Raw genomic sequence first — 16,168 nt, 5'->3', positions numbered from 1 at the left:
AGCCTTGCAAATTTCCTCGATTGGTGTTGATCTGAGGAATGCTACTGAGGCTGCCATTGCTCTGACCTTATGGGCTGTGACCTTACAAGGGAGTGATAATCCAGCCTGGGCATAGCAGAAAGAGATACAAGCCGCCATCCAGTTAGAGATGGTGCGCTTTGATACGGGTCTTCCCAACTTGTTAGGGTCGAAGGAGACAAAAAGTTGAGGAGTGGTTCTGTGTGGCTTGGTGCGATCCAGGTAGAAAGCCAAGGCACGTTTACAGTCTAGAGTGTGAAGGGCCGATTCTCCGTGGTGAGAATGAGGCTTAGGGAAGAATACTGGAAGTACGATGGATTGGTTGAGATGAAATTCGGAGACCACCTTAGGCAGGAATTTCGGGTGAGTGCGGAGGACCACCTTGTCATGGTGGAATACTGTGAATGGTGGGTCCGCCATCAATGCCTGGAGCTCGCTGACTCTGCGAGCGGACGTAAGGGCTACAAGGAAAAGAACTTTCCAGGTGAGATACTTCAGAGGGGCCCTGTTGAGTGGTTCAAACGGGGGCTTCATGAGGTGGGAAAGGACTACATTGAGGTCCCAAACCACTGGGGGTGGTTTGAGAGGAGGGTTAACATGGAAGAGTCCTTTCATAAATCTGGCGACCACCGGATGGGCCGAGAGGGGTTTCCCTTGTAGAGGTTGGTGGAACGCCGCAATAGCGCTCAGGTGGACTCGTATGGATGTGGACTTGAGCCCAGATTGAGATAGGTGCAGGAGATAGTCCAGCACGGAGGATAAGGAAGCTCGCTGGGGTTCCTTTGACTTAGAAACGCACCATGAGGAGAATCTGGTCCATTTCTGGGAGTAGCATTGACGAGTGGCGGGCTTCCTGGAAGCTTCCAAGACTTCCCTCACTTCTTGTGAGAATTGGTGAGGGGTTACGTTGAGAGGAACCAAGCTGTCAGGTGGAGAGACTGCAGGTTGGGATGAAGTAGTGATCCTTGATGTTGAGTAAGTAGTGAAGGAAACACTGGAAGTGGTACTGGTTCCCTGCTGCTGAGTTGAAGTAGGAGGGAGAACCAAGGTTGTCTGGGCCACCGAGGGGCTATTAGAATCATGGTGGCCCGTTCGAGTTTCAGCTTGACCAGAGTCTTCTGGATCAGCGGGAATGGTGGGAACGCATATAGAAATCGTTTCCCCCAGTTCAGTAGAAAAGCATCTGCCTCGAGGCGATGAGGAGTGTAGATCCTGGAGCAAAACTGAGGCAGTTTGGCGTTGTGGGGAGCCGCAAAGAGGTCTATCTGAGGCGTCCCCCATTGCGTGAAGATTTGGTGAAGGGGGTTGGAATGGAGAGTCCATTCGTGCGGTTGTAACAGACGGCTTAGTTTGTCTGCTAGGACGTTGTTCTCCCCCTGGATGTATACTGCTCTGAGTGAGGCATTGTGGCGCACCGCCCAGTCCCAGACTCGTAGAGCTTCCTGGCAAAGGAGGGACGAGCCCGTGCCCCCTTGCTTGTTGATGTAATACATGGCAGCCTGATTGTCTGTGCGAATGAGGATTACCGTGTCGTGAAGTAGGTGTTGGAAAGCTTGGAGCGCATTGAAGATGGCTCTGAGTTCCAATAGATTGATTTGGTGTAGTCTTTCCGCACTGGTCCAGAATCCTTGGGTGCGGAGACCCTCCAGGTGGGCCCCCCATGCGTAATTCGACGAGTCGGTTGTGAGAACTTTCTGATGGGGGGGAGAGTGCATCAGCAAACCTCTGGATAGATTCGAAGAGGTCATCCACCAAAGTAGAGACTGCCGAAAAGCAGGTGTGACTACGATGCGTTTGGATAGTGGATCGGATGTCTGATTCCACTGTGATGCCAGGGTCCACTGGGGGATCCTGAGGTGGAGTCTGGCAAAGGGTGTCACGTGTACTGTGGAGGCCATATGGCCCAGGAGTACCATCAGTTGTCTCGCCGGTATGGATTGGTGAGTGATCACCGACTGGCAGAGGTGAAGAAGAGACTCCATGCGTTGCCGGGGCAGGAATGCTCGGAGTCGGGTGGTGTCCAGGACCGCTCCGATGAAGGGGAGGGACTGGGTAGGTTGTAGATGGGACTTGGAGAAGTTGATCTCGAAGCCCAAATTCTGGAGGAAGTAGGTTGTAGCCAAGGCCGCCGAAGTGACCTCTGGGGCTGACGGGGCCTTGATGAGCCAGTCGTCGAGGTATGGAAAGACCTGTAGACCCCTGTCCCTGAGTGCTGCGGCCACTACCACCAGGCACTTTGTGAAGACTCTGGGGGACGAAGATAGGCCGAATGGTAGCACTCGATACTGTAGGTGCAGATTTCCCACCCGAAATCTGAGGAACTTTCGGGAGTCCGGGTGAATGGGGATGTGAGTGTAGGCCTCTTTGAGATCCAGGGAGCATAACCAGTCGTTCTGCTCGAGGAGGGGGTATAGAGAAGCCAAAGTCAACATGCGAAACTTCTCTTTGACCAGGAACTTGTTGAGGGCCCGAAGGTCTAAAATGGGTCGCAGGTCGCCCGTTTTCTTCGGGACGAGGAAGTACCGGGAGTAAAACCCTCGGTTCAATTGGTCTGACGGGACCGTCTCGACCGCCCGAAGCTGAAGTAAGTTTTGGACTTCCTGAAGAAGAAGGGAGGTCTGCGTCGAGCTTGAAGGATACTCTCTTGAAGGATGGTCCGGGGGGACCCGGTGGAATTGAAGGGAGTATCCTTCTCTTATGATGGAGAGGACCCATAGGTCCGTGGTTATGGCCTCCCATCTGTGGTAAAAAAGATGGAGGCGGCCCCCTATGGGAGAGGCCGAGGTTATGCTCCCGGGAGGGGCGTCAAAAGGGCTGGGGAGCCTTAGGTACAGCGGGTGGCTGGACTTTTTGCTGAGACTTCTGGGGGGGTTGTCTCTTCGCAGGCTGTCTCGCCGCGGGCGTTTGTCTGGGCATGTAACGCCGCTGGTAAATCAGGGGTGGCCTGGAAGGTCGAGACTGTTGAGGTTTGGGTTTGGGCCGTAGGATGGATTGAAAGGATTTTTCATGATCCGACAGCTTCTTGGTAACAGTTTCGATAGACTCATCGAACAGGTCAGCTCCAGCACATGGTACGTTGGCGAGTCTGTCCTGTAGGTTGGGATCCATATCGATTGTACGGAGCCATGCCAGGCGACGCATAGCTACCGCGCTTGCGGCGGCGCGTGCCGAGAGTTCGAATGCATCGAAGGAGGATTGCATCAGCTGGAGGCGTAATTGGGAGAGGGAGGCTACCACTTCCTCGAACTCGAATCGAGCTTGGTTGTCTATGAACGGAGTGAACTTGCGGAGTACCGGCAAGAAGAACTCCAGATAGGAAGAGAAAAAGAAGTTGTAGTTTAGCACCCGTGACGCCATCATGGAGTTTTGGTAGAATTTTCTACCAAATTTGTCCATCGTTCTTCCCTCTCGGCCCGGCGGTACAGAAGCGTAGACCTGGGAGGGATGAGAGCGTTTGAGGGAGGACTCGACCAATAGGGATTGGTGGGAGAGTTGGGGGCCCTCGAACCCTTTATGGTGCACGATGCGGTATCGAGCATCGAGTTTGCTGGGGATCGCCGGTATGGAATACGGCGTTTCGAAGCACTGCATGAAGGTCTGGTCCAGTAATTTATGCAAGGGGAGCCGGAGCGACTCCGTTGGAGGGTTAGGTAAGTGCATGGTGTCCAGATACTCTTTGGAGTATCTGGAGCCCGTGTCAAGGGTCACGTCCAGATCATCCGCCATTTGTCGGAGGAATGATGAGAAGGACAATTGTTCCGCCAGCGTCGGTCTGTGGGACGGGCTGGAGGAGGATGAGGCCTCCAGGTCTGTGGACATCGGGGAGTGACAAGGAGAATCGGGTACCGGTGTCTCCTCGTACTCCGGGCCCCTCGGAGGGGACGCCTCTGTTGAGGAGTATCCCCTACGTTGCAGTTTTTTCTGCGGTGACACCTCCGAATGGCGTGAGGAGTGCCAGGATGAGTGTCTCGATCGGTGCCCGTCTCGGTGGCGGGACGGGGATCGGGATCGTGTGTGCATCGCATGGTCTCCCGAGGCCCCCAAGTGGATAGGGCTGGAAGCGGTGGATCGCAACTGGGTTTGCGATGCGGATTCTTGCGATGCTACCCAAGTCTGGTAAGGAGTGCGGAAGAACTCTTCCTGACTATGCCCAGGGCTTCGAGTATCGAGCGGGGGTCTGGTCCCATGTTGGCGCGGAGGCGTAATGGGTTCTAATGGCGGCATATCGGTAAGCGAGGTTTGCCGCGTGGGCATCGCCGCCCTCCCCCGTTCGTCCTCGTCGGTTGTCGAGGTCGAACGGTGTGGGGGAGGGGGAGGGGGCGGACCGCCCCTTTGGGTCGGTACCGGGAGGTCACCCTGTATGGCAGCGATGAGCCCGGGTCCGATGGTCTGCATGAGCTCAACGAATTGAGCTTCCAGCACGGACCGTAGCGAAGCCGATAGGGAGGGATCCGCACCGAAAGGGGGTCCTCCTGCACGGACATCGCGCTCCTTCGAGGTCGAGTGCTTCTGCTTAGCAGCTTTCGGCACTTTGATGACCATTGGTGGCACTGTGGAAGGAAGAGGTACCTGAACCGAGGAGACCGGGGCAGGCACCGACGTCGAGCTCGTGGATGGTGTCGGGGCGAGCGATGCCGGTTTCACCACACTCGATGCAGGGGTGGTCGATGCCGGTTTCGCCCGAACCGGGGAGGTATCAGATGAAGTGGAGGCTGTGGGATCCTTAGCTGTGTCCATCTTGAACATCGATTCCCACAATAGGCAACGCCGCTTGAATGAGCGTGCCGTAAGGGTAGAGCAAGGCCCGCACGATTTCGGGATGTGGTCAGGGCCCAAACACTGCAAACAGCGCCAGTGAGGGTCCGTGAGTGAAATCGCGCGTTGGCACTTGCTGCACTTTTTAAACCCGGTGGTTGGCCGGGACATAGGCCGGAAAATCTCCGCCGCGAGGTCGAAGCCAGTGGGCCTGAGCCACGTGGCCGGCCCGTTCGACCCGCCGGAGGAAATAATCTTCTTTTTTTTTTTTTTTTTACGAAAATAAAAGAACTGTTAACTGTAATTAAAAGAAAGGCGAAAACGCGGACAAGGAAGGCAAATTTAACTGAATTCAGCTAGCGCATGATGAAGTTGAACTTCTCAGCTCCGCGGAAAAGAAAGAACTGAGGAGACACGCCCGGATCTCCGGGTAGGAAGGCACCGGCGCATGCGCGGTGCGGGCATCTAGAAACTTTAAGTTTCTACAAGCAACACGTGCTTGTGAGACGTCCGTACCGGGGCTCTGTCTGATGACATCACCCACTAGTGAGAATACCTGCCTGCTTGTCCTGGGATAAAGGATCTCTGCAAGATAAAGCATGTAACTCTGACACCCGTCTGGCTGAAGCCATAGCCACCAAAAACACCGTTTTCAACGTGACATCCTTCAGAGTAGCATTAGACAAAGGCTCAAAGGGTGCCCCAAGGACAAGCTTAAGACTCCACTCCGGAAAGGTTCTCTTTACAGGAGGCCGAATATGGTGAACCCCTTTCAGGAATCGCACAACATCAGGTTGAGGCGCTAGCGCTGAACGAGAAACCCGTCCCCTGTAACAAGCAATGGCCGCCACTTGAACCTTCAGGGAATTATAGGCCAACCCTTTGGCGACGCCTTCCTGCAGAAAGGAAACAATAGCCGACAGGGACGCCTGGAAGGGCGAAAGAACCTTCGCCCCACACCAGGCTCGAAAACTCTCATAGCATAGAAGGCAGAGGTAGAAATCTTTTTGGCTCAAAGAAGAGTGGAAATAACCTGGTCAGAATAGCTTCAGCAGACGCAAGGAACGGGAGTCGGAGGGGGTGGACGCGTTGGCTCTTCCGTGGCCTCCGGGTTGCCTTCTTTTATGTGTTTCCTCTTTGGCCGATGATAGGTTGGGTGTTGCACTGCATATCTCTTTCCGAGCAGGGTGATCCTGGTGGCTCCGGATTGTCCACGTCGGCCGTGGTACGCGGACCTGATGCAGCTGTCAGCAGGCGATCGGTTGACGTTCCCGGTGACTCCGGACTTGCTGACTCAGGGCCCGATCTCCATGGAAAATCCGTCCCACTTTAGTCTTACGGCCTGGCTCTTGAACGGTCGCGGCTGACCTGTCGGGGGTTTTGCTGCACGAAAGGAACTCTTTTGTGGAAATCTAGGTCTCGAATTAGCGAAGGAACTGTAAGCGGGCTAAAAGGACGGCTTACCCGGCCTATCTCTCTTAACATCCCTGAAGCGAGGTCTGGCAGACGAGGTTTTCAAAGGCGGTCTAGGCCTGTCCTCTGGCAACCGCTGCGTTTTGGAATCACCAAAATCCTTCACCAACTTATCCAAATCCTCCCCAAACAACAGACGACCTTTAAAAGGGAGTTTCACGAGCCGAAGTTTGGACGCCGCATCCACCGCCCAATTATGCAGCCACAAAGATCTGCAAGAAACCACGGAAAGAAACATTTGTTTGGCAGAAGCACGAATAATATCATACAAGGCATCCGCCAAATACGCCAGACCAGACTCCAGATCAGCCAATTCTGAGGGAACAGAACTCCCAGATTCCATCATGTGATCCATCAGATGAGACCATTGCAGCCATGCACGCGCAGCATATGAACTGCAAACCGCGGCTTGTAATGTGACCGCTGCCACTTCAAAGGCCATTTTAAGCAAAGATTCAAACTTCCTATCCTGGACATCCTTCAGCGCAACACCCCCCTCCACCGGCAACGTAGTCTTTTTGGTGACCGCGGCCACCAGCGCGTCAACCCTAGACAATTTAAACTTCTCCAGTTCATTCAGAGCAATCGGGTACAACTGCCGCATGGCTTTCGACACCCGCAGACTGGCCTCCGGCGTGTCCCATTGTGTCGCAATAAGCTCCTGCATGGCTTCATGAACCGGAAAGGATCTAGGTGGCTTACGCATCCCTGCCATAAGGGGGTTCGCGGACCCAGAAACCTGCGGATCCTTCTGCGAAATGTTAAATCCTTGCAAAGCTTTAGAAATTAAAGAGGAAAGTTCTTCCCTGTGAAAAAGACGGAGCGTGGAAGGATCATCCACGTCTCTACCTGCCGGCTCCTCCGCGTCCAATTCCGGTACCTCACCGTCCTCCAGCGCCTCAGGAAGAGTCAGAGACAAGGGGGGAGACTGGGGCAGGGTCCCCCTCCTCCGCAGCCGTAAGTCTGCGGCGCTTCACCGCCTGAGACTGCACCGGAGGGGAAACCTGATTAATGGTAGCATTACTAGCAAAAGTAGTAGTAGTAGCAGGAAGTAAAGGAGCATGCAAATGCACTGCCTGAGCAGGCTGAGAGCTCTGCAAGACAAAGGCACGGTACATCATCATTATAAACTCCGGCAAAAATGAGCCCAGCCCAAATCCTGCCGGCCCGGCCTGCCCTGCGCATTGGAGCAAAACCGCAGCTTCCCCCAGCGCTCCCGACGCGTCCACCGCCGTCAAACTCTCTTCCGATGCTGGCGCGCCCTGAAGCATGGCCGACTCAACGGCAAGCGAAGAGGAGCTCGATCGTGCCTCCCCTGCGCGGGAAAACTCCAAGGCACATGTCGGCAGTAAAGAATCTTCGGCCGGTGCGTCTGCACAGCCGGCAGAGCACAGCCCCGATGGTGATCTGCGCTTCCCACAGCGCAAACACCTTTTCAGACTCTGCCGCCATTTTTTTTTTTTTTAAACCTGAGAAAGCCCGCCAAAACCGTCGACGCAGTACTCTGAAAAATAACCACCAGGAGCCGATCAAACCGCACCAGACACACGCAAACAAGTAATTTCTACTCACCCAAATACGGTCACCTAGCACAAACAGCAGAAAAAGTTATGGCTGGTAGTTGCAAGCTGGAAGCTGACCAGAAGGCACAGCACAGCACATGGAGGCTCTGTACACAATTTTTTTTTTTAAACTGGAAAGAAGAAAATGCAGAGCCCAAGTAAACCCCTCAATTCACTGGGGGGAGGGTGGAGAAGGGACATGGGGGGGGGCCCAGGTGTAGCTCCCAAAGCTGGCACCGCTCAGCCAGACACCCCTTTCTCTCTGAAGAGAACTAGTCTCAACAGAAGAAAATAAAATTCAGAGAAATTCACCCAGCACAGCCAGAATCCAGGAGCTAGATGTATAGCTACGAACCCCTGCTGGGAGATAGAGCATACTGGATGTACAGGAGGAATGCCAGTCTATAAGACCACCTGTTAATCAGTTTCTCTATCTCCATCTGCTGGTCGATGTGAGCTATCCCACTAGTCTCTGGATTCATCTGCTGCTGTGCTAAGGAAGGTCATTCTTCCACTGCCCATCCTTCGCAAACAAGGCATGCTATGAGTCAGAGGACTTCATCCCAGGCACCTTTAGAAGTAAAAAAAAATTAATACGTCTATATATATGGAAAATCCTATATGGCCACCCCTGATGAATTTTATTACTGGGGGGGAAAAAAAAACACAAAAAAACCCCAGCTTAAAATCACCTCAGGGCTGACCAAAAAAGAAAAAGGATTTTAGGAGAGGAAGACCAGGGCCCTAGCTGTAGAAACAAAGTTTTTGAAGACGCCCCCATCTGAATCAGAAGACACCTTTTATGCTTGCCTCAAAAAGAAAAACTTAAGGGGGGCAGCGGACTCCTAGAAGGATTCAAAAGCTGTGATTGACATCTTTCTGCAGTATGCTCACGAGAATGGACAGAGTACCTTAAGGTTCAGCATATCATTCTTATTGCATGTCCAAGCTAATCCATGCATGCATCACTAATTATCAAACTATATAGTCCATATCAAGAGGAAATGGAAGGTCAGTAACTAAAGAAATAATTAAACAAACAAAAGAAATAATTAAACAAACAAGACTAGAATAAGCCCCCATACACATACACACTATTTGCACAAGTACAATTACTAAAGAGCTTTCTCCATTATTAATTTAAACTTAGAAAAAAAAATCAAGTGGAAGGGATCCAGTTTTTAGTTCTTTATCTTATTAAGATGCTATTCCATTTCCCATGCAGCCTCTTTTTGCTAGTTCTGAACCTTTAATCCCAAGCACTCCCATTTCAATACACCTGTGCTCAGTTTCTATTGGGACTGTGGTGTAAAAAGTTAAACACATGTAAATTTTATGCTACAGCCCAACTTGCATGTTAATTGGGAGGAGCCTGCCAGACACACGTGTAAAAAAAGTTTCACAGTAAAGCAGCCTCTTCTGCCATGTTGGAACAAAAATGTTAGCACACACCAGGCACCTGCTCTTCCTGCATATAAATATTAGCCTTGAAAAAAAATTGACACAAAATTTTTGCAAGACTAATATTTATATGCAAACAAGTGCCAATATGAGCAGACACTCGAACTAGAAAATTACACAGGATGTATCTCCATCCTGGTCCCTGCAAGTTGTGTCTCTGTCCCATTACTACAAGATCTGTCCTCATCTGCACAAGCCTCAAATACAGTGGTACCTTGGTTTATGAGCATAATTCGTTCCAGAAGCATGCTCGTAAACCAAAATACTTGTATATCAAAGCGAGTTTCCCCATAGAAACTAAGGGAAACTCGCTTGATACATTCCCACCCCACCCCTCCGAGGCCAGCGGCGCTGCTCTACCCTTCCCCTTCCCCCGGAGAACCGACATTGCTCCCCCGAAGGCCCCCCCCCCATGTGATCCTGCACACACACACACACCCCCGCCGCGATCTAAAATCCCCCAGACCCACCCGAACACACTTCTTACTTCCATCTGGCCACCGGAGAGAGCGTGAACTCGCAGGCCTTGAGCATGCGCAGATGCTCAAGGCCCAGCAAAGAAGAGGCAGATCTTCGGGCACCGGCACCAACGCACAGGACATGCCGGGAGGCACCTCTTGCAAATAAGGCAAGCTTGGTTTCTGAGGCGATTTTGTGAATGTTTTGCTTGTCTTGCAAAACACTCGCAAACCGGTGCACTCGTAAACCGATGTACCACTGTACTTTAAAATTGTGTTTGAGGCTTGTGCAAATGAGAACAAAGCTTGCAGGGATGGGACGGGGATGGAGTCAGATCCCACGGGGACGGAGTCAGATCCCACGGGGACAAATTTGTCCCTGTGTCATTCTCTAATTCACACAAGCTCTGTTACCTCCCATCACTCCTTTAAACTTGCAGGCATTACTGGTAACAAACAGACAAAATTAACAAATCCTCTCCCCTAACATATATACTGGTACCAGAAAATGACAAAATTAGCACATCCTCTCCCCTAACACATATACTTCTAGTACCAGAAAATGACAAAACTAGCATTAAATCCTATCTGCCAGCCCTTCTAAGCTACACTGGACTTGGCAAAAAATTTCTCATGTTGTGCACACACCAAAAGCCACGATTTTCTTCTCTGCACTGCTGCAGAATACTTAATGCCCTTATTACCATACATTTTTAATGCAATGCGAGAGCCATATCTTCCATGCAAATTAATACCTGCACTCAGGCTTGCATTTGCCTTCTTTTTTGTACAGGCAGTCCCCTGTTTAAGAAAGCTCGACTTATGTTGAACTTGTACTTACAAACCCAGGTACTGACTCTCCCTTCCTGTGCCAAGGCACCCCTTCTTCCTCCCTTCCTGTCCAAACACGACTTTCCTCTTTCCTTCTATGTCGTCCCCCTCAGTTCTGCATCCCAAATTTGTGCCTGAAGCTTTCCCTCTGAAGGCCGTGTGCAGGAGCCACTGATCGTGGCTTTGCGAAGACCAGCGGACCATGTGCAGAAGCCACCACTCACAGCTTTGCCAACAGAAGTGCAGTTGGGAGGAGGGAGCTGGTCAGAGTAGGTAAACGCAGGAGGCACAAATTTGGGACGCAGAACAGAAGGGGGGGGGGACGAGGATCGCGTTGTGACATGGGAGACGTTGAGATAGAGAGGAAGAGGGACTGCGTTGGTATAGGAAGGGAGAAGCAGGGTCACGTTGGGACGGAGATGGCACAAACTTCAGACAAAGGATGGAAGAAAGGAGGGAGGGGGAAGGAAGAATGAAGAAGTGAGAGATACTGAGATGGGGAGGGAATAGAAAAGAATTGTTGGGCATGGATGTCTGAATGAGAGAAAGAGCTAGTGCACATGGGGAAATGAAGAAAGCAGGTTTATTGTTGGGCATAGGGAGGGAGAAAGAAATATTGGACATAGTGGTGGGAGAGGCAGAGATGGATATGGTGGTGGTGGAGAGGGAACAATGGGACAGATGAAAAACAAAAAAAGTGTAACCTCATATTTTCTTTCTATTTAACTACAGTGTTTTATTTTGAGGACTGTTTCTTTAATGTTTTTAAAGAGTGTACTGTACAGGATCCGAGTTACATGCAAATTCAACTTAAGAACGGTTTGGAAAAGACGAACTCTTTCTTAACCCGGAAACTGCCTGTATTCATCTTTACTGAGGAACAAAACTGGGGTAATATAGCAGCAAGCAGTAAACATAATAAATTCAGAAGTAACGTATACACATTGAACCGGCAAAAATATCGTTCCGCCCTCCCATCTCCTCCAATGAAACGGTTTTGTTCCTTGCCCAGCCGCGTTATCTTCATCCTCCCCCCCCCCAGCTGCCAACTCTGTAGCTACAATAGATACATTTGAACCCCAAAGTCCGATTGAGAAGGTCACATCCCCCCCCTCACCATCATTTGGAAAAGTCGGCCATTATGTCTGTCCTCCCCTCCCCTTCCCCCCAATTCAGGCTCTTCCATCGCCACCCACATCTTGCACTCTCACCCCACCCCCCTTCCTCCCCACACTACAAATTCTCTTCCCTGCACTCTCCTCCCCTCTTTCGCTCAGCTCGCACGCACATCAGGCTCTTTCCCCGCCTCCGCGGTGAAACTTTCCTTTCTTTTAAGCCAGAGACGGATAAGGAAAGAAGAGAGCGGGGAAAGCCAGAACTCACTTTCTCTTCTCCACCTCCGCGCGCGCGCGCGAATCGCTAAAAACGGGGCGGGAAGTGGCACCGGCGCGGTTGCTAGGCCCTGCCCGGCGGCCGTTACTCTCGACCTCGTGGCTGGCCGCCCCCCCCCTTCCTTACCCCAGGCGGCGCCTCGCCGCTGCCGCTCGCTCCGTGCTCGCTGTTGTCCGTTTTTTGTCTCTTGGGTGCCCTGCCGCCCTCGTTGCCGTAATACCGACCGCCCGCCGCAGCCATTTTCACCATGTCCACAACCTTGCCGTCTCGTAGGTAGCAAGGGTGCCTGCAATATGGCGCCCGGGAGAAATTGAGACTGAGCACCGCCCCCCTGCCCTCTGCCTACTGGCTGCAGGCATAGCCAGTCATTATTTCTCGCTGCGGATTGGTGACACTGAAGTGTCAGTTACCCGAAACGTTTGAGTAGAAAGGCCGAGGGCTCTGGATTTGATCTTTTGTTACCGATTGGCTGATTTAATTACTCCCGCCTTTACCATTCTTATTATTTGTTTAAGCTTTGTGATTGGTTGTCACGAATCGGCCCATTTTAGAAAGTAACTGCGAAGGAACTTGCCGGGGTCGGCCATCTTCTTTTATCTTAATTTGGGAAGTACAGAAAATGGGCGTATTAAGGATGAATGCTGATAACAGATTTATTTTTGCATGTAGTGGCTTTAGTAGACGCCCAGCCACACATATACAATGTGGAAAATAGACTTGTTTGCATACTTCAGAGACTAGCCTTTACAAACAATAAAGCCAAGTCTATAAATTGGCTAGTCTAGGCACCCTAGTGCCTTGCACTTAGCAGCAAATCTAGAATGGCATTTGGGAGAGACAGTGTTGCCAAATACTTTTTTAATAATCCCACCCAATTATCTTGAAAAAGCCCCAAAACAGCCCAATGTATGATGGGGTGCTGAAAAGTTCTCCAGTTGGGACAGTCTCCATTGAGGGCTACACACTTGGTCTTAGGGTAATGTGACCATTTATTTTTTTTTCCTCAGGACAGGACTGGACACCCCCCCATCCCCCGGTACCTTTTTTAATCCTGGCGGCTGCCTCCTATCCTGATGTTTTCTGGCAGCAGCAGAGCGGTGCACAAGGCAGGCATGAGCTTTTCATGCGCCTGCCTGGTCCTGCGCCACTCATTGAATGGCTGCTGTCAGTTCTCGTGGGACTTGCGAGAACTGATGGCAGCCATTCAGTGAGCGGCGTGGGACCAGGCAGGTGTGCCGCTCTGCTGCTGCTGGAAGACAGGACAGGAGGCAGCCACTGGGATTTAAAAAAAAAAAAGGGGGGGGTTGTATTTGCTACGGTATTTGTTTCTTCAGCAGGCCCCTGAAAACGGAACATTTCAGCATCCCGAAGCTATGCTTGGGGACAACGGGACAGGCCTGAGACCATCCTAGTGGCCATTCTCTGGATCAACTCCATTCTCTTCACATCCTTTTGATAATGTGGCCTCCAAAACTGGACACAGTACTCCAGGTGAGGTCTAACCATGGATCTGTATAACGGTAGTATGACTTCAGGCTTTCGGCTGATAAAGCTCCTTCTGATGCAACCCAGCATTTGTCTAGCCTTTGCTGAAGCTTTCTCCACCTGATTTGCAGCTTTCATATCTTCCCGGATGAGAACTCCCAAGTCCCTTTCTGCAGTGGTTCTTGCTAAGTTTTCACCGTTCAAGGTGTATATTCTGCATGGGTTTCCGCTTCCAAGGTGCATTACTTTACATTTTTTGGCATTAAAGTTTAGTTGCCAAGTACTGGACCATTGTTCCAATAAAAGCAGGTCCTGTTCCATAGTGCTGGGCCTGGTTGCGCTATCAGGTTGTGTTGCTCTGACCACAATGTTGCATAGTTTAGCATCATCAGCAAATATTGTAATTTTGCCTCGAAGTCCCTGAGTTAGATCCCTAACAAAGATATTAAATAGCATCGGGCCCAAGACTGATCCCTGTGGTACTCCACTGGTCACTTTTGACATTTTTGAGGGAATACCGTTCACCATTACTCTTTGGAGTCTGCCGCTAAGCCAGTCTTGTACCCATGCTGTCAGTGTTTTTCCTAGTCCTAACGAGTTCATCTTGTTCAATAACCTACGGTGTGGAACACTATCAATAGCCTTGCTAAAATCTAAATACAGGTACATGATATCCAGGGACTCACCCTCATCCAGTTTTTTTGTTACCCAGTCAAAGAAGCTTATCAGGTTGGATTGGCAAGATCTTCCTTTTGTAAAGCCATGTTGGTGGGGATCCCTTAATCTTTCATCATCCAAAAATGTGTCCAACCTGTTCTTGATCAACTTCTCCATGAGTTTACTCAATATTGATGTGAGACTCACAGGTCTATAATTTTTAGCCTCTGACCTGCAACCCTTTTTGTGGAGCGGGATAACATTGGCAGTTTTCCAGTCCAGGGGAACTTTTCCCTTGCTTAGGGAAAGATTGAAGAGCACAGCTAACGGCTTTGCCAGGACATCACTCAGTTCTCGAAGTACTCTAGGGCAGTGTTCTTCAACCTTTTTACACCTATGGACCAGCGGGAAAAAAAAATTATTTTGTGGACCGGCAAACTACTAGAACTGAAATTTAAAAACCCCGTTTCCGCCCTGTCTCCGCGAGCTCGGTCCTCGCAAACCATCTGATCCCATCCGCACAAGCCTCAGTTATGATTTTATACTGAATGTATTTTATTAAAGTATAAAAAGAAATAATATTCTGTACAAGTGTCATTTTATAAATACAAATAATACAGAGCAAGGATCAACAAAACCCCTGTCTCCCCTCCCCTTCACATATATCCCCTCTACTATCAAGAAAACTGAATAAGCCAAATTATTACAGAATGCTACACAGAAATATCATGCTAACAGAATACCGCAGTCACACATAGCAGGAATAGGGTGAGGGGAGTGCAACTAGGGCAACTGCCCCACTGGTCAGAGAGAGCCCTAAGCCACTGCCTGGACTTTGCAGTCCCCAGTTATGTCTAACACCAGCTCTAGCAGGATATATATTTCAAATCTGATATATTCTAATCACAAAATAGAAATAAAATTATTTGTTTCTACCTTTTGTTCTCTCTGGTTTCTGCTTTCATCTTCTTTTCACTCTCTTCCTTCCAGCGTCTGCCCTCTCTGTCTCTTCAATCCAGCATCTGCCCCTTCCATCTACTGTCTGACCTCTCCCCCTTCCATATGGTATTTGTCCTCTTTCTTTGCCCCTCTCCCCTTTCCATCCAGCCTATGCCCCTCTCTCCTTTTTACACGATTCACTCCAGCTTCACTGCTCTCTTCATTTTTTTCTCTCCTACACCAGATCTAGCATCTTTGTCCCTCTCAATTTCTCTGCTGACCCCCCTTCCCATCTCATGCCTGTCTCTCCCCTTCCCCTCCTCTAATCTCCCTGCAAGCTGTTTCCTTCCTTTTTTCTTCTCCCTTCCCTCCTAAGCTGTTTCCTTCCTTTTTTCTTCTCCCTTCCCTCCTCCCCCTGTTCAGCAGTAACTCTCTTCCCTTTCCTTTCCCTCCTCCCCTCCCAGCAGCATCTCTCCTTCTCTCTCCCTCAAGGTCCAGTAGCAGCTGTCCCTTTTCCCCCCTTGCCCAGCAGCTTCCCAGACTCCTTTCCCTCCTCCCCTCCCAGCAGCATCTCTCCTCCCTCTCCAGGTCCAGTAACAGCTGTCCCCTTTTTTTTTCACCATGCCCAGCAGCTTCCCAGACTCCTTTCCCTCCTCCCCTCCCAGCAGCATCTATCCTCCCTCTCCAGGTCCAGTAACAGCTGTCCCTTTTTTTTTTTCCACCATGCCCAGCAGCTCTCCTTACTTGCCAGCGCTGCGATTCAGTAAGGCAGCCTCGGGTCCTTTGTTGGGTCGCACCGTCTCTGAGGAAAGTGGAAGTGGCATCATCAGAGGCGCCCCGACTCAGCAAAAGCTCCAAGGCTTCCTTCTTCAATCGCTGCGTTTGTAAGGAGAGCCGCTGGGAGAGGAGAAAGCACAGTGTGAGGCTCCCTATTATCTCTCTGGCCCTGCGCGAAGGATAGCTCCTCGATCTTGCCGGTCTGCGCAGACTGGCAGGAAATTGAAGATGTTGATCTCGCCGGTCCTGTGCGGACCGGCAGGAATTTTCTGCGGAGCATCACCGGTCCGCGGACCAGCAATTGAAGAACTGTGCATTAGATAGTGAGCCCATCAGAACAGACAGGGAAAAATGCTTGAG

At 50.8% G+C, this 16,168-nt stretch overlaps 1 protein-coding gene across 2 annotated transcripts in view; it reads right to left on the bottom strand.

Moving 5' to 3' along the window:
• The window catches only part of HNRNPL (heterogeneous nuclear ribonucleoprotein L), a 42,233-nt gene extending 29,989 nt beyond the window's left edge, over positions 1–12,244 (bottom strand). Inside the window, exon 1 of one of the 2 annotated variants that reach the window (XM_033954976.1) lies at positions 12,077–12,244. In XM_033954976.1, coding sequence (XP_033810867.1) covers positions 12,077–12,199 — 123 coding nt within the window. In that variant the 5' untranslated portion in view covers positions 12,200–12,244. The remainder of the gene's footprint in view (positions 1–12,076) is intronic. The other variant, XM_033954977.1, reaches the window with a different exon arrangement.
• Between the last annotated feature and the right edge of the window lie 3,924 nt (positions 12,245–16,168).

This window comes from Geotrypetes seraphini, chromosome 8 (genome assembly GCF_902459505.1).
Source record: "Geotrypetes seraphini chromosome 8, aGeoSer1.1, whole genome shotgun sequence".
In the NCBI taxonomy this organism is placed as follows: domain Eukaryota; kingdom Metazoa; phylum Chordata; class Amphibia; order Gymnophiona; family Dermophiidae; genus Geotrypetes; species Geotrypetes seraphini.
This window is presented reverse-complemented; position numbering and strand designations above follow the sequence as displayed.